Source organism: Myxocyprinus asiaticus, chromosome 30 (assembly GCF_019703515.2).
Source record: "Myxocyprinus asiaticus isolate MX2 ecotype Aquarium Trade chromosome 30, UBuf_Myxa_2, whole genome shotgun sequence".
Taxonomy (NCBI): Eukaryota; Metazoa; Chordata; class Actinopteri; order Cypriniformes; family Catostomidae; genus Myxocyprinus; species Myxocyprinus asiaticus.
The window spans coordinates 8,270,257-8,289,434 of NC_059373.1; the positions used below are offsets into that span (position 1 = coordinate 8,270,257).

At 38.5% G+C, this 19,178-nt stretch overlaps 1 protein-coding gene across 4 annotated transcripts in view; it reads right to left on the minus strand.

Moving 5' to 3' along the window:
- oxr1b (oxidation resistance 1b) overlaps nt 1-19,178 on the minus strand; it is a 69,995-nt gene that overhangs the window by 23,036 nt on the left and 27,781 nt on the right. For all 4 annotated transcript variants that reach the window (XM_051663680.1, XM_051663678.1, XM_051663677.1 and 1 more), the window contains 6 exons: nt 14,798-14,883; nt 8,700-8,807; nt 8,442-8,558; nt 3,963-4,115; nt 3,468-3,652; nt 2,077-2,750 (listed from right to left, as the gene is read on the minus strand). In XM_051663680.1, the coding sequence (XP_051519640.1) occupies nt 2,077-2,750; nt 3,468-3,652; nt 3,963-4,115; nt 8,442-8,558; nt 8,700-8,807; nt 14,798-14,883 (1,323 nt within the window). The remainder of the gene's footprint in view (nt 1-2,076; nt 2,751-3,467; nt 3,653-3,962; nt 4,116-8,441; nt 8,559-8,699; nt 8,808-14,797; nt 14,884-19,178) is intronic.

Consider the following 19,178-nt stretch of genomic DNA (forward strand, 5'->3'; position numbering starts at 1 on the left):
CTAAAAATTAATCTTTTGGTTTATTTTTAGGGCAACATTCTCATTAGAGCAGCCAGACTGCAACAGCGATATAGCAGGATCATGTGTTGGCTGACACTTAAATAAATCTGCAAGTTCTGTTATATCATCAAGGATAGGTGATAGTGATACTTCATATTAGCAATACCCTTGGGAAAGAGATCATAGGGAATGAGAGAAGGCTTAAAGGAGACAAGTCAACAAGAAATGGCCACAATGTGACATATTTCCATGTAAAATGAAAGTGAAAAATAAGCATTCCACAACAGAATACTATGCAAATATAAATAAGTACTTACCATTATTGCCGTAACCCTTTTTTCATTAAAGTTAACAGGCATTAAAAGACTGTGTTAACTACTGGCAAGATTTATAAATGCTGCATTACCTTTAATAGTAGCCTAAAACAATGCATAAATAGTTAGTAGGCTATTGGTTAACATTAACCAATAGCCTGCAAGGCCTTTGTGTCGTCAGCCCAAAAAGGAAAGTCATTTTAGAGGCGGAGCAAGTTATTACATTTTAAAAGACCAAAAAGGCAAAAGAAAAATGTTTTTCTTTGGAATAATCTGTGATGATGAATTATGCACAATAAGATCAGGAACATTTATTATTAATAAAGTAAATATGGTGACTCCAACCAGTTTTACAGTGCATCCGGAAAGTATTCACAGCGCTTCACTTTTTCCACATTTTGTTATGTTACAGCCTTATTCCAAAATGGATTAAATTCATTATTTTCCTCAAAATTCTACAAACAATACCCCATAATGACAATGTGAAAGAAGTTTGTTTGAAATCATTGCAAATTTATAAAAAAATAAAAAAATAAATAAAAATAACGTACATAAGTATTCACAGCCTTTGCTCAATACTTTGTTGAAGCACCTTTGGCACCAATTACAGCCTCAAGTCTTTTTGAGTATGATGCTACAAGCTTGGCACACCTATTTTTGGGCAGTTTCTCCCATTCTTCTTTGCAGGACCTCTCAAGCTCCATCAAGTTGGATGGGGAGCGTTGGTGCACAGCCATTTTCAGATCTCTCCAGAGATGTTCAATCGGGTTCAAGTCTGGGCTCTGGCTGGGCCACTCAAGGACATTCACAGAGTTCTCCCATAGCCACTCCTTTGTTATCTTGGCTGTGTGCTTAGGGTCGTTGTCCTGTTGGAAGATGAACCTTCGCCCCAGTCTGAGGTCCAGAGCGCTCAGTGTAGGGATGGTATTGGCCAGGTGATGAGCGGTGCCTGGTTTCATCCAGACATGACGCTTGCCATTCAGGCCAAAGAGTTCAATCTTTGTTTCATCAGACCAGAGAATTTTGTTTCTCATGGTCTGAGAGTCCTTCAGGTGCCTTTTGGCAAACTCCAGGCGGGCTGTCATGTGCCTTATATTGAGGAGTGGCTTCCGTCTGGCCACTCTACCATACACGCCTGATTGGTGGAGTGCTGCAGAGATGGTTGTTCTTCTGGAAGGTTCTCCTCTCTCCACAGAGAAACGCTGGAGCTCTGTCAGAGTGACCATCGGGTTCTTGGTCACCTCCCTGACTAAGGCCCTTCTCCCCCGATCGCTCAGTTTGGCCGGGCGGCCAGCTCTAGGAAGAGTCCTGGTGGTTCCAAACTTCTTCCATTTATGGATGATGGAGACCACTGTGCTCATTGGGACCTTCAATGCTGCAGAAATTTTTCTGTACCCTTCCCCAGATCTGTGCCTCGATACAATCCTGTCTCGGAGGTCTACAGACAATTCCTTGGACTTCATGGCTTGGTTTGTGCTCTGACATGCACTGTTAACTGTGGGACCTTATATAGACAGGTGTGTGCCTTTCCAAATCATGTCCAATCAACTGAATTTACCACAGGTGGACTCCAATCATTTCAAGGATTTCAAACAAACTTCTTTCACGTTGTCATTATGGGGTATTGTTTGTAGAAATTTGAGGAAAATAATGAATTTAATCCATTTTGGAATAAGGCTGTAACATAACAAAATGTGGAAAAAGTGAAGCGTTGTGAATACTTTCCGGATGCACTGTATGTTGACTGTAAACTGTCGGTTACCTTCCTCTGTACTCTGCCCCTCCTCTGCTCCAATCTCATTGGCTGTTGAAACCTCATTTGACATTCCTTGTTCCCCTTCCTTTGTATCATTGGTCAATTGCATAGTATGATCCCCCATGCTTCTCTGAGTTTCCCGTCTTTTCGCCGAATCCTCGGCTGCTACAGTGTCCGAACAAAGTGACTCAGAGGTGTCGCGTGATTTGGTTTCATCCGCAGGTTGTTCCCTTTTAGTGTTTTCCAGAACATTCCCTGACAGCATCTCAATGGATAAATCTGTGGCATTCAGGCTCTGCTCAATACCGCTATCCCTCAATCCTCTTTCATCTGTGTCTGTATTTTTTATTACTCCCTTTACATCCTTTTGTTCAGCTGTTGAAGGTTCTTCCATGGCAGTGGAAACCTGGTTGATGGTCTGCACCGATTCAGAAGATGCCCCTGAGGATTTTATCGGCTGCAAATCGTCAGAAGATGTCGCAACGGCATCATCACGGACAGGCGAAAGTTCGGACTCTGTAAAAACGTCTTCAGACAGCGAAGCTTCTGTGCTAAGAGGGGCTGTACTGGCACTGTCATTGCCCCTATCACGGATTCGGTGTGCCGCATCGGTGGTATTTAGACGTGGCGCCCTCTTGAGGTGGCTTACCTCCATCGCAGAAAGATCTAGCTCCAGATCTCTGGGATGACACAAAAATATATAAATAAATAAATAAATGGATTTTCTTTTATAAACGAGTTAATTACATGACTGACCAGTGAATTTTAACTTTTGCATTTACACATTTAGACATTTGCTGTATGAAAGACACAGCGTAAACACATTTTCCCTGTGAAAAATTGCGGGGGACAAACTTTGCTTTTATCCTCCGCGTATTCTATGCCAAAGGCTAGGGCATTCCTGGGTGGTTGCTAGAGAGTTCTGGGTGGATGCCTGCTGCTGCTACAGTATGAGGTTGATAGGGTGTTCTGTGTTGTTGCCAGGGCATTGCTATTTGTTTTCTAAGTTGTTCTGAGTGGTTCCTAGAGCATTGCTTGTTGGTTGCTAGCGCATTGATATGTGGTTGCTAGTACGTTGCTCTGCAATTGCAAGCAAGTGGTTTCCTAATGCTGCCATGCAGTTGAGTGATCTTGGTGCTTGCCTGAGCATTGCTATGTGGTTGCTAGGGTGTTCTGGGTGGTTCCCAAGGCACTGCTATATGTTTGTTAAGGTGTTCAGAGTGGTTGTTAGGTTGTTCTGGGTGGTTGCTTGGTAGTTATTTAGTGGCCTAATTTAAAAGATCTAACTCGAAGTCTGATTACTTAGAAAATTAATCACACACCTTCTGTAGCACAATGAAACACCCCTAACCCCCAGTATGAGAAATAGTGATGCTAAAGTCTGTCAAGCAACTTACGGTGGCACAAGCTCTCTGACCCTGATGTCTGTGATCTCCCTGCACATGGCTGCAGACTGCACCTCCTCTAGGGGGCACATGATCCCATACTCCTCACATCCCCTCTCCTGCACCAATCGGTCTGACTTATGAGGGTCAAACATGATGTTGTTTGGGGTGACCAGCAGCACACCACTGACTATTCCCTAAAAGAGGTGGAAGGTAAACATTATAAAACAAAAAAGTGGACCTTAGACTTTTGATCAAAGTTTAATACACATTGTGGAACTGGAATTCCAGCCTGAACTTGCCATTTTGGAGTGTAATATGCATTAGAATAGTCAGTGAACTGACTCGGGGCAGTACACGGAATTGCTAAGGTTGAGACTAACCTTACACAAACATTTTTGTGAGCAAAATGAAGTAGGATGAAACGAAGAGTGATTGATAGAAAACTAGAAGAGAATGTAAATCACACCATTGTTCTCAAAATAAATCTCTATTCCTTAAACTCACCTTGCCATCCGTGATGAATTTGCAGTTCATTTTAAGAAACTTTTCCGTAAGTGCCTCTTCCTCTTCAGAGGTGGATGAAACCACTCGGGCTGGCCGGTGGGCCCCATGACCTATAGCTGGGTTGGTTTGTCTTCGATGGGCATCATCTGAATCCTGGTGGGATGAAGTTTGAGTTAGAAAGAGCTTGATCAATGGTAGCACTCGCCACATTACACTGAATGTGGCCAAACTCTGAGTTCATAATACACACCCCAACACTCACACATACACACAAACACAGTCAGCATAACAAGGAGGCTTGAAAATAACAGCCTATTAAAGCATAAGGTAGAGATCCATAGAGGGTTCTTTGCTATAAAAAGCTGACAGCCAGAAACCCAGGAGACCGAGGCAGGTTTCCTAACATGATGCTGCACGTTACTGTCAGCATCTTTGTGTTGTGCGTGTGAGAGCTCATTAAAGGACAAGAAAAAGGAAATTCACTGCTTGCGGAAAGCTAGTGCTGACACACCAATACAGATCCAGTGATTTAAAAAGGTTATTTCCAGTTTTACAAAATATGTGATCTTTTACTGTTCACTGCAGCAATCCTCCTGAATTTGAGGCAAAATTTTGACTGTAAAAGTCCAAACACATTGTGAACTCACTCAATGAGATTTAGATCAGGTTCAAGTTGAAAACAAAACAAAACAAAACCCAAAGCACAAAACAAAAAACAAAACAAATAAAAATTTGCCATAACCCAAAATGCTGTTATAAGCTGAACACATGGTCAACTCTTCATTCAGATTTGAGTTACAGTGGAAGGGAAGATTGGTCACTGTCTGCTTTCACATTAGGAAAAGACCAGCTTCAACATTCTACTAAACATCTCCATTTGTGTTCCACAAAACAAAAAGTCATACAGGTTCAGAATGGCATCAGGGTGAGTAAATGGTGAAAGAATTTCATTTTTGGGTGAACTAGTTTGTCATAGGTGCATGTAAATACATGTAGAAAAACTAGTATATTTACGCTGTGCTTTCATGCACAGTAAATTTTTTGTAAGAATATGAATATGTAAATGTATGGTTGCTGTGTGTGATTGCACTCCACTGAGTGCATTAATCAATATGCTGAAATGCATAAGCTAGCTGTGGGTTACATTAATATTGTATGAATATGCACATGAATGTTTGTGTGACTGTGCATGTTTTATGATGGTATAGTAACATTTAGTCAAAACTCAAGGCTGTTAATAGGTACAGGAATTTGTGTTTTCATTCGTATGCCTGACATATATGTTTACACCTGAAAACATTTGAAATTAGTAAAATTTTGTGTGCATTTGCAAGTTCATTTGTATGCTCTGCCCATTGATGACTCATAAGGAAATGCAACCATGTACCTCGGAATTTCTGGCACAGACAGCAGGGCCGTTAAATCCATGACCATATGGAGCCGGAACTACACACAGACACACTCACTAATCCAACAGAGGTGACATAAATCATTTGGCATCCTCAAAATCACCGTCCAAGACAAAAATAAAGCACTCAAAAGACATAAGTACAGAAGAGGAACTATTGTGAGTCTACCAAGGGATCTTCCTTCTTTTTATCATCCAATATCACCAACTAGGGAAGAACACACAGCCAAAAACAAAATGCAGTTTGTCTGAATTCAGCAGTTATTGGAATCTTGGGCTTCATTTGTGAAAAACAGCCTTTAATAAAAGGATAACTGGTAAGCACTGCCACCCCCTTGTAGGCATACACTATGAAACAAGAATAAGAATAAAGAAGAATAAGGATTTGTTTTTTTGTTTTTTGGCAGAAATCAGCCTGAATGTCTTTACATACACCTTAACAAGCAGCCTTTCTTAAAAAAAATCTTTTTTTTTTTTTTTTACTTTGTAATGATTACCATGGGGGGCATTCCTGGAAAATGTGTCAGTTGTGGTTATTAAGGCATAAATGCAAGGTTCTCATCTAGTTCCCTGGACTGTTCAATTTGCTGCTGTGTAACTATGCTCATTTTTCAAAGTGCTAATATTAATATGCATGCAGTTAGATCTTCATACTACTGATTAAGTAGTGGGATTGTTGAGATGACAATACTGACTTTACATTACACCTTTACAATACTTTACATTATTATAAAAATTTAGAGAAGTTTGCATACATTTAGGAGTACATCTGCCATGTATTCAGACAGCCTTGTACAACTATGACTTTGTCTGAGTTCAGATTTGCATACTACCATACTGCTTTTACTATTTCTGCCATATGGCTTAAGTAGTTAGACAATGGATAGTATACCATTCCAAACTCAGCCATTGTCTGTTTTTACGCACAACTGTGGGAAAACAAACAAAACAAAATAAAACAAAAAGCAAAACAAAACTAAACAAAACAAAAAGCGCAGTGAAGTGAAACAAAACAAAACAAAACAAAACAAAAAACTAGAAAGTATTCATGCATTTCTGTTGACTTCAAAGCCAGCCCTATATGTGTGACCAAGATTTACACTTTCTTCTTGTTGCCCCATCCCAATGTCTCCATTTGTTCCACATTCTAGATAAAAGGTCAATAAGCAGTGCGAGTCCGACTTCCATTTACCAGGAAAATTTCATGACCAACAAGTGTGACCTCTCCAATATTTACATGTCGTCATGTCTGGCCTGCATTCTGTGTGTGCACACATGTACTTTATGCATTGAGAGATACTGATAGTCAGGTGCCGTTATAAATCAAAACCACATTTATACAGCTCATTTATAGTGCTAACATTTATTATTTCTATCAATTCATTCATATTCGCACATTCCATAGAGGTTGCATAATGTAATATGCTTATAATTAGACACAATTAATAAAGACAGTGAGGTGTGTATCCAGAACTGAAGTAGAACAGCAGATGTCTCATATTTCTTTGGTTTTATTGTAAACATATTCACAGCTGTCATGTAGTTTAGCAAATTGCCTGAAACGCTTAAAAAGCAAAGATAATTTTGCCATGATGTTTGGAGCAAATAAAAAGGAACACAGATGATCACAGAAGTTTAGTCTGAGCAAGTCTGGCACATGTTCATGAGGAGACTTGAGGACAAGCCAAAAATATCACATTTTCTACCACTCTACAGATAATTCCCAAATAAAATCATCAGTATGGTTTGATTAATTTCTTTTTTAATTATTTCTGTACAAGCCATTCAGTTGATCATTTCGGTGCCCAGAACCAAGCGGGTGCATGACACATCCATTTATATTTTAGCATTCATTCATTACAAACAGCCATGTCAACAAAAATGTAAAGTAATGTATTATGCAATTCTAAGTTTGAACACTAGTTTCGATCTCTGGCCGAATTTGATTGGAACAGCTCAGTTCAGCGACTACAAATGAAAAATGTGGCCAAAGTATATGGAAAATAATTGAATCCATGTAAAAGTGCAAACTATGCAAAGCGATCCTCCATGGCGCTGCTATTTTACTTACATGGTCTATTGCATACATTAAAGATTGCATTAGTGTGAAATCACAATCACTTATTAATTTGCTGGTTTCAAGCTGAATAAAATGTGACTTCATATTATACTCAGTGGACCTTAATAAAACGTAACATATTACATTGATTTTTGGATTTTCCTGTGCCATGTTCCAAATGATGGAAAAATGTATGCTTATATATCAAAAATGCTAAAAGCTGGGGGCCTGGGTAGCTCAGTGGTAAAACACGCTGTCTATCACCCCTGGAGTTTGCTAGTTCGAATCCCAGGGTGTGCTGAGTGACTCCAGCCAGGTCTCCTAAGCAACCAAATTGGCCCAGTTGCTAGGGTGGGTAGAGTCACATGGGGTAACCTCCTCGTGGTCGCTATAATGTGGTTCGTTCTCGGAGGGGCGCGTGGTGAGTTGAGCGCGGATGCCACGGTGGATGGCGTGAAGCCTCCACACGCGCTATGTCTCCGTGGCAACGCACTCAACAAGCCACGTGATAAGATGTGCGGGTTGATGGTCTCAGACGCGGAGGCAACTAGGATTCATCCTCCACCACCTGGATTTAGGCGAATCACTACGCCACCACGAGGACTTAAAAAAAGCACACTGGGAATAGGGCATTCCAAATTGGGTGAAAAGGGGAAAAATCCACCCAAAAAAACTAAAAAATAAAATGCTAAAAGCTTAAGGAAATTGAGTTTTCAGTTTGGGATTACAGTGCTTTACAATGGAACACTGTTGGAAAAAAATGTGTCCTATAATATAATATATATATTATACTATAATATAGTCTATATACACCATCTACCATGTATCTCCAAAATTTGCAATGTGTCAAATGAATAGACCTTGGCATCTAAATTCTCATTCAAACATTTTAATCACATGCCTGTACATTCTAAAATTAAAGTTTTTCACTTCACAGGACAAATGTAAATGTAAGCCTGTCCCTTGTATGATTCCCATTAAACTTGTGATTGAAGATCGCGATTGCTCTTACCGTGGTGGCTTTCTCCAGATCAGCCTCAGAGGATGTGGGCGAGAGGGGGCTGATGGGACTGAGGGAGGGGGAGCTGTCCGCACTGGAGATGTATTCTGGGTCAGGGACATACAGCACCTACAAAGGAACATACACAGAATTTATAATATGTGTTGTACATACTTAACATTGTATAAAATTTAAATTAATTGTGAGAATAAGTTTAGCATTGGATGAGAGTTTGAGACAGTGACTGTGCTGAAAACGAAGAGGCTATACCTTGCCAGGGACCACAGCTCGAGAAAAGAGTTTGTTGAGTTGTACGAGCTCATTGGGGGTGGTGTCGAACTTCAATGCAATGCTGTTGAGTGTGTCACGTGACTCCACCTAGAGGTGAGACACACAAAAACAAACATTAGATGTTATGGATGTTCCAATGGTTTAAAAAACAAAAGCTCTAAAATTAAAGTATTATCTTCCAGGTAGCATGGCTGACTAAGCACTTGAAACAATACAAGACCCCTGTGACAACTTGTGCAGTTTATTGTATATCCACCTATACAGAGAGCATCATCTGTACAGAGAGATCGCTTTTAATCGTATCAGTCTGAAGAAAAAGCATAAACACAATATTATATAGAAAATAATTGATCAAGTCTTGTTTTTGTGATGATTGCAATTATGAGTGATGTGTAATGCCACATTTAGTTGCATGGTATAATCATATTTTATGTAGGTTCATATGTAAAAAGATATGGTTGAAAGGTTGAATTCAACCATCACAACCTCCAAATGAAGAAACATTAGACTATTAAACAGTTTAACTCTCGCAGCCCTACTCAGAACCCGCAGAGGCTTTTATGAATCGCACCAGGTTTGAGAAACAACCATAATGTTTATATAGACAAAAGCACATAAGAAGAATGAAATAGTTTAAGCCAATGTCCTTCAAACCATATCCATTTTGTTAAGTCCACATCATGGTTTTATTGTGGCTGTAGCTGGAGCATCAACCTTGATTTATCCTACAATATCTAACCTTCAATTCCACTGGGAGATGATTGTTTGCTTTGCAAATAGCATTCAAGAAACACTCTAATCTCCAAATGTCAGGTTGAACACACAAAGACAGCACACAAGGATGCTTTGAGCCGGTTCCACACCAGACTCTGAAAAGCTTTGAAAAATATATCACGGCCAATGATAGCAATTATGAACATTTAAAGCCAAACTATGCCTTTTAGACAAATGTGGCACCTTAAAACACATTTTGAGAAATTATTTGATGAAACATCATCAAGCTTCTGCAGTAACATCTTAGGAAGTAATCATACCTTTCAAATTATTAAAAAGCATGCCATTATTCTGGTCAGTTAAACAGGAGAATTAACAGCCTTTTGCAACTAGAAATCCTATTGTAAAAACAGCTTTAAAAAAGCCTAAGTTCACCCATTATCTAGAGACACACATTAAAACAATGTCAATTCAAAAGACTGTGTTTGCTACAGTGGCGACAGTAAGGAATTCATCTTTTGGTGGTTAGTTCTGCAAGATGTGACATGTGTACATTTTGATAAATCCCTGGGTGGCAGGATCACAGATCACCGGATCACTCTGTCACCTGATCCAAATCATTGATTCTCATTGGGTATCGCTTACAGCCCAACAGACCGACATAAATAATTGAGGGCCATTTCACCGCTTGCATTCAATTTATCCTTCAGAGGGACCCTTAATCGAGAACTGGTGTCTACTGATGAGTCACACATATATATATATATACACACTACACAGACACTATGCATATCCACTGTACATACATATAAATGCACTACATAAAACCAAAGCAAATGACAACACAAGATCAAAAACATGTATGCTTCATAATATTTATTAATTAAACATCACACGCCAATGAGAAAGTCCAGAATATTTTTCTAGTTTGGATCTAATCACCTAGCCAAGTGTATTTCTGTAAGTTTTTCATCATAAATTCTCTCCTACATACACAATATCTGCTGACAACTGAAAAGAACTAATAGAAGATACAGGGATTCCCATCAGAGCTTTAGGAATAAAGTAAAGCATGTAGGCTAGCAACTGCTACCTCTAAGAGCATTGATTGATGAAGACATCAATCTCTGTGGTCACAAGGCCACTATGATTGGTTGGTGTGGATCTTAGGGTGTGCAATTACAGAAGGGAAGTGTACAGTTTCACAACAATGACAATAAGAAAGAGAAAGGGGGACTTGGTTACAAAACGACAACAGTACCAGCAACAAAACAACCTTCAGGAAACTCTGCAATATGCCTTCAAACCAGTTACATACCAGAGAAACTTTTTCAGAAATTATGGAATATAGAAATTTTGGCCAGTAATGATGGCTACAGCAAGCGTAACTATCATTATTTTGGCATTTAACTCATCCTGCAATCTTTGTGCAACAAATACAATGTGAATGATACCTCAAATTGTGAAGCTTGTTTTGTGTGCCATTACTTTTTTAAGTGATTGGACTAACGATTTTTGGCTGGCACCAGTGGCGTAGCCAAATTAGACCGAGGCCCACCCAGAATATTAGAGATTATTCTTTGACTTCAAATTTATATTTATAAAATATAAAATGATCAAATTTGGTTAAAAAAAATTGGGCAAAATTTGGCCCATCCATTTTTATTGAGGCCCACCCAAAAGTAATTTCCTGGTTACGCCCTTGGCTGGCACATGATAAAATGGTGAATAAAATCCCATTGACTTCTATTGCAGAAGAGACCACAGCCATATCTAGGGATAAGACTATCAGAGATTCCGCTCTTTTGATTTGGGCCAGTAGCAGCTCCACAGAAGACCCTAGTATCCACCAAGCAACAACCTAGAAAACCATTGCAGTTGCATAGCAACACCCTAACAACTACCCACTATGCTCTAGCATCATAGCGAACAGTTTTGTACTGGCAAGCACCATCTTATTTGTATTTTTCAGAAATACATTGCCTGGCCCAAAAAAAGTTGCTGTTTGCATTTAAATAAGCAGATACTAAAGAGCCTATGATTGGATCATTTTTGCAGTGATTAATATGTTTCAGCTGGCAACAATTCTTTTAACCCTAACTGATGCAGTGTGTAGCTTCTCATTTATTAAAAAAACATTTCGGAAGACGTATTCCTGGCCTGCATGAAGCAAAGAAAACAACTAAGGAGATTGCTGAAATCACTGGAATTGGGTTAAAAACTGTCCAACACACTATTAAAACCTGGAAGGATAGTGGTGAACCGTCAGCTTCACGGAAGAAATGTGGTCGGGAAAAAATCTTGAATGATCGTGATCGGAGATTGTAAAAAATCGACAGTAGAACACACGGCTATGTTTAATAGTGAAAGTAAGAGCATTTCCACATGCACAATGTGACGAGAATTTACAGGACTGGGACTAAACAGCAGTGTGGCCACAAGAAAGCAACTTGTTAGTGAGGTTAATCTGAAAAAAACAACTTAAATTTGCTAGGGAGCATAAAGATTGGAAAGTGGAGCAATGGAAAAAGGTCATGTGGGCTGATGAGTCCAGATTTACCCTATACCAAAGCGATGGGCACGTCAGGGTAAGAAGGGAAGCGCATGAAGTGATGCACCCATCATGCATAGTGCCCACTGTACAAGCCTCTGGAAGCAGTGTTATGATCTGGAGTTGCTTCAGTTGGTCAGATCTAGGCTCAGCAACGTTATGCGGCAATAAAATGAAGTCAGCTGACTTCCTGAATGTACTGAATGACCAGGTTATCCCATCAATGGATTTTTTTCTTCCCTGACGGCACGGGCATGTTCCAGGACGACAATGCCAAGATTCATCAGGCTCAAATTGTGAAAGAGTGGTTCAGTGAGAATGAGAGATCATTTTCACACATGAATTGGTGACCACAGAGTCCCAACCTTAACCCGACTGAAAGTCTTTGGGATGTGCTGGAGAAGACTTTACGGAGTGGTTCGACTGTCCCGTCATCAATGCAAGATCTTGGCCAAAAATTAATGCAATTGTGACGTTGCATAAAGTTGTCGAAACAATGCCACGACGAATGCGTGCCATAATCAAAGATAAAAGTGGTCCAACTAAATATTAGAGTATGCAACTTTTTTTTTTTTTTTTTTGGCCAGGCATTGTAGTAAAAATCTAGGTTTTATGTTGTGACTGATAACGTCCATGATGGCTCATACTAAAAATCTATTCTGTTTACATTAAAGCTCAGATTAAGAATTTTACAAGTGAAATCAGGCATTTAAACCTTTTAATGTACAGCAGAAAATATTAATAAAGATTTGGTGCGTTTGAAACCTGGCATACACTATTTTTTTAATTTACGCATTTTAAGTTCATAACATAACTCCATCAAATTGAATTGTGTATTGTTTAACTAAATTAAATTAATAAAACTTAAAATATTAGGTTATTTTATTTTATTAAAGATTACTCTTTTTGATGGAATTTTGTTTTGAAACTGAAATACATTAATCTTGAGTGTAGAAAAGACTTTGTTTACATTGGAATCAAAACCTTGTTAGTATCGGATTCAAATATCGGCAGAATCAGATATTTGCAATAATAATAATAATAATATTAATAAAAAAATAATAATACAATTGTCACCTGTATTATTGGTTGTGTATGTCAAGCATCTCAATACAAGAAAACAAAAATGTAAGAATGTTCAAGGCCTGATCCTAATTTTGAATGCTTTGTTTGCTGGATTAATCTCTGTAATAGGGTAAACTTAAAATCAATCTAAGAATACTGAGTATTATATTACAATAGCAATTTATTACAGAGAATGTTTTTGTCCATTGTGGACTTAATTGTTTTATTATTAATGCTAAAGAAGGCTCTTTTCTGTGCTACTAGCATCCCAAAACGGAATTGAAACGGGAAAAATAATGATTTTGAGAATGACTGTTTTCAAACAGGTTTCCCAAACACTTCCATTGGTTGGACAATCACATAGCAGAGCCCCAAGCTCACGCCACTGCTTGAATTAATGTTACTGTGTCAGGCTGGTTGGGATACTCAAACTGAACGATGCTTTTAAACACCACAGAGCCACACAGTTTACAATTATTTGGGGAATCAACTTGCAAGAGGCCTTATTTGCGTATTCAGCTGGGATAGGGGAAAGTATTTTAACAATACACACATCACCCTTAATACATTTTCTTCTGATGGTGTCTGACGTGCTGGGTTACAAAGACTGTCTTGACACAACACTATTCTGTGTGTTAAAGGTTTAGCTAGACTGAATCACAAGTCAGCTGCCACCCCATCACTCCTCCCTCTCTTTCCCTCTCCCAGCATCCCCGGCAATGCCACTGTTACCATGGAGAAAGTCACCACCTGATTTGAGGTCATCTCAAGAGCACATGGAAAAGGACTGAGAGATCTCTCTCTCCCATTCTCTCTTCCTCTTTTTCCCTAAAGATGATAAATGTGGGATGAAGGGCATTTTTGAGAAAAGACCTTAAATGCTCACACAACACCCTATAGGAGAGTCATTTTATTATGCATGCTGTGTATCTTTTTAAAATATCATGAATCATTGCTTTCTAAAGACAGCAGGTATACTACCATGAAAAACAGCAATTAAAGTCATTCTAGCATGACAACATCACAGTATGCACACAATGTGCTCAAATCAGAAAAATACACACATACTCAAATTTCTAGTCCAAACATAATTACATACATTCATCATTAATCAAGTATTTTGACAACTGATATTGTATGTGAACGTCTTCATATTTTCATGTTTAAAATTGTTTTGCTTGATTGCTTTATTTTATGTAAAATACCAGCAATTAAAGGGATTGTTTACCCAAAAATGACAATTCTGTCATCATTTACTCACTCTTATGTTGTTCCAAACACATATGACTTCCTATTTTTTTCATGGAACACAAAATGGGATGTTAGGCAGAATGACAGTCTCAGTCACCATTCACTTTTCATTGCATCTTCTTTATAATGAAAGTGAATGGTGACTAAGGCAGTCAGCCCCTCACATTCTGCCAAACATCTCCTCTTGTGTTACATGGAAGAAAGAAAGTCATAAATGTGTGGAACAACATAAGTAAATTATAGAATTGTCATTTTTGGATGAACTATCCCTTTAAACTCATTCCAGCATCTCTTAATAACAGCATGCATGCATCACGTACAAATCAGCTAAATTAATTATACCTCACAACACACACACTCAAATTTCCATTCTAGACTTAATTACATACATGTGGTTGTGTTTACACACATTCATCCTTAGTCAAGCACACACACAAGCACACACACACCGGTGCATAATGTAAACACAGCCACCTGAACTAGATCTCGTACTCACCACATACTCCATGGTGCCTTTAGGTTTTTGGAAGGATATCCGGCGCACATCTTTCCTCTCCAATGCACTCTTTTTCTGCCCGGTGTCTGAAAGTAAACCAGGGAGAGAGTGTGTTACGCTAGTCATGGTCTTCCGCTCTCTTCGCATCTCCTCTCCTCTTCGCATTTGTCTGTTAGCGCCAGCCGCGGAGCGAGAGAGAGAGAGCAAGAGAGAGCAAGAGAGAGAGAGAGAGAGAGAGAGAGAGAGGCTGCAGCCCGGTTGCCCAGCAAGCACACTGGGGAGTGGCTCTTTGCTCTGGCTACCGCTGTCACTTCCACACAGGTCACTTGGATACACCTTACCAGCTAGGTCTACTGGGACTTCAGTATTGGCTTGTGTATCTAAGTGTCCCGGCTATTAGAAAACACCATGAAACCATTTGTGAATTGGTATAAATGTCATTTTTATGTCTATTTTAGCATACTTATGTGGGGTTAAAAATGGTGTGCCAACTGTTACTGCATTTGAGTTTGATTTGCATAATGGTTTAGCATTTGGCTGACTTCAATTAAAACCCATACCCAATTTTTTTCTAATACCCTCATGTTGTTTCAAATCCGTACTGACTTTCTGCCTTAAGTGGAATACAAAGTATACAAAATGTTAAAGAGCCTCAGTCACATTTCACTGCATCTTTTAGCCATATAATTCTAGTGAATGGCGACTGAGGCTGTAATGCACAATCTCCTTTTGTGTTCCACCAAAGAAAGGGGCTCTTGAACAACTTGAGTTAAAGATGTATTTTTGGGTGAACTATCTCTTCAAGTTCTGAACTACTTGGGTACGTTCACAAATTTATTGACCTGTAATGAGTGCCGAGTTCTTTTTCTGAAAGATCAGTATGCCAATGTATTTTAGATAGCTCATTGTAATTCTTCTTGGTAGTTTAATTGTGCTTTCGTAAATCATACATGAGATATTAAGTCATACTTATGAGACAAAAAGTCATAATTATGAGATAACATCAAAATTAACTCTCCTATTACATTCGGGTCATTTTTGACCCAGGAGAGGTAGATAATAATTTTTAAATACCACTTAGTTTTTAGCATGTAAACCAAACTTTGTGACTTTGTCATGACTATAAAAATACACATAATTATTTTTTCCCCAGATTTTTAAATAAACTTGTTAAGAGCTATAACCATTTTTTTTAAAATTGTTACATCTTTTGCGTTCACAGGTCAATTTTGACTTGGGCATCAACTGTGGCTTTACACATAATGTAAATCAATGAAAAAGATTTTTTGTTATAAACACTTTACTTACATTTAGCAGCATCTTTCCATACTCTCACACACACTTTTTTGTCTCCCACTGGGACTGCATTTTGTTTTTGTGTCATTTCTGTGTCTTCAATGTTGCTTCCAAAGCTGCTGAAGCTCCTTCTCAAACAGTGAAATTATTAAACGAAAATAATTAACTAATCTAAAAAAAGCTAAAAGAAATGTTACGTCAGAGTGTAAACAACTGTGCGTGAGTCAATGACCACTAGTGGTGCTTTTACATTCCAAATGCTGTCAATCACGTACATCACCATTTCCATTATTAGCCGTTTGTATAGCACAGTCCAGCCCATTTGAGAGCTCTGCCAATCATCATAAAGAGCAGCCGAGCTTCCAGGTTGGACAAAAATACATTGATTGAAAGCCCAATATCCAATAAACAATCAGATGTAGATCTATACAAATAGAGCTCATTAAGCTCTCATGGATTCCCAGAGAAGGATGGCGTAGGTGATGAACCCAAAATGACGTGTTTAGAGCCTCTCGTCTAATGAAACAAGGCTTTTTCTATTATTAAAATTACAGCTAACACTGGCACACAACTACTGATGCTACAAATGCCTTCTTTAATAATGCAAACAACAGACTTCTATTGTGACTATTCCATTTGTTTTTATTTATTTTTTATTTTTTGAATCCATTATTATCCATGAATTGCAGATTGTGACTTCCATTTAAAACAGCTAATTATTGAAGACTACAGGCACAAGTGAAATCAGCGTTGCACATTCTGTGAATGAGCAGCACAGTACCCAAACATGGACTGAATCTGTAACTGACACAAGCAGATTGTGAATACTGAATTAAAAGGATATGAAATCACTACAGACATCCCCTTCTGACTGCTTAGGACAACAAATCACTGAGTGTTACACTGTCTTGGCACCTTTGGTAATTGCAGGGTATTTTTAGAATCAGGTTCCCACCAGTGGGCGGAAATGTCCCTCTGACTGATGCCTGGGAGCAGATGCCTTTCACAGACACTCACCAACAGGGGTGAAGGGTCTTTGGGTGAGAATGGAAGGTGTCCACTGTGGCACGGGCTTCCTACAGAGTTTAAGTTCAATTCTAATCAAATGCAACACTACCTGCAAATCAAAGTATAGTACAGCTAGGGTGCACTTGACAAGTACAGAGGAACTCCAGGCTTTAGTTGGAAGTGTTGGAACTAAACTTTGTAGAAAGGAAGACCTTTAGGAGCAGGACTAAGCATTCCTGCACTAAAATATAAAAATAAAAAATAATAAAAACTCAATGCTTTTTAAAAATTGGCCTTGGGGAATATATCTGATAATATCAATGCTTGACATTTTATTCATTTGTCAAAGACAAGACAAGTTCTTCAAAAGGAAACCATCGACTGTTATCACTATGGTTAGTGTAATTTTGTAATAGCCATCTATAGAGAAACTAGGGTGAGTATGCATAACGAATTTCTGCTAATTAAAAGAATATCCATGGGATGATGAGGCTGACCGGCCTCTTTTTAACATGTTCTTCGTTATCCATTGATAAAAGGAAGTTGGAGTTCCCATTAAATTCATTTTCAGTCAATGTAAGCCCAGATTAAAGACAGCGTAGCAGGACTGTTTGAAATGCCAGCTGCACATTTCAACATAAATGAGACCCCAAGGACTCCTCCATCAAACTACCTGAGCTCAGAGCTGGGAGGTGCTGAGGATTCACATGGACACATGGAGACTAATTTACACTACGGTGTCCCATTTGTCCCATAAAATGTCCAATCCTAAAGAAATTGCAAGAGCCAGCAGTCTAAGCTAAGTAATAAAAAGGCCACATCGTGGAAAACAGGATTTCCTTGCTCTTTAATTTTGAAATAAGTGTTTGATAAACTACTAACGCTCACCTTGACACAAATCATGAGAAAAACGCTAGATTATTAGTTCATAAGCACTTATCGTCCTGCTCCTCAAACAATGATATCTTATGACATCAAAACACTTTAACTAAAGTGCATGACTTGAAACGATCATGCATTTTTACGTTTTTATTACTTAACCAACTACATGTGATCAAATTGTGCACTAGCTCAACTTATAGAGTCAAAACGTAATCTGAAAGTTTTAAAGAAGCACCACAAAATGATGTGGTTGCTTCAGCATTTGCGATTTTCATGTCACATTTGCTTTTTTTTTTTTATGACACTATCGGTTAGGTTTAAGGTTTATGGTTGATTAAAAACTAGATAGGAGATAATTTTACTTATTTTTAGCACAACTCAGTGGAAATTTCACCTCAGAACTGCTGCGGTATATGTGTTAGGAGCCATATAATATCATTTTCCAAGAAATATGAACTATACCAGCATGCAGAGGTTCACCAATCATAACTGATGTCATAAAGACTTAAAGGGACAGTTCACCCAAAAATGAAAATTCTCTCATTATTTTCTCACCCTCATGATATCCCAGGTGTGTATGACTTTCTTTCTTCACCAGAACACATTTGAATAAAAATATCTGAGCTCACTAGGTCCTTAAAATGCAAGTGAATGGAGATTTCTCTTTTGAAGCTCCAAAAATCACAGACAGTCAGCATAAACGTAATCGATAGGACTCCAGCGGATAAATAAATGTCTTCTAAAGTGATACGATCACTTTTGGGGCAAAAAAATATAAATATTTAAGTTATTTTTTTAATTCTAAATCATGCTTCCGATCACGAGCAGTACGCGAGTGTGAGGTAATCGCATTGGCATTGGAAACGCACGAGAACTGAGGCAAGTAGGTCACAGCCAGAAGAGCAAATAATGAGAGAATTTTCATTTTTGGGTGAACTATCCCTTTAAAGTTTAAAGTACAAAAACAGCCTTTTTAAAGTAATATACGCTGCCACTTGCTACCCTTTCAGCTTTAATAATTTCACATATTTCATAATGAAATACTTGATTTTAACCATCTAGAATTGATTGGACTGTGAAAAAGTAGGCGTTAACAGAATGTCAGGTGGTTGCCATCACCTGTCATATAAGCAGCAAGTGGAGCAGCATCCGGAATCATTACATGGATTTATAAACCACTGCCAACCAAACGCCT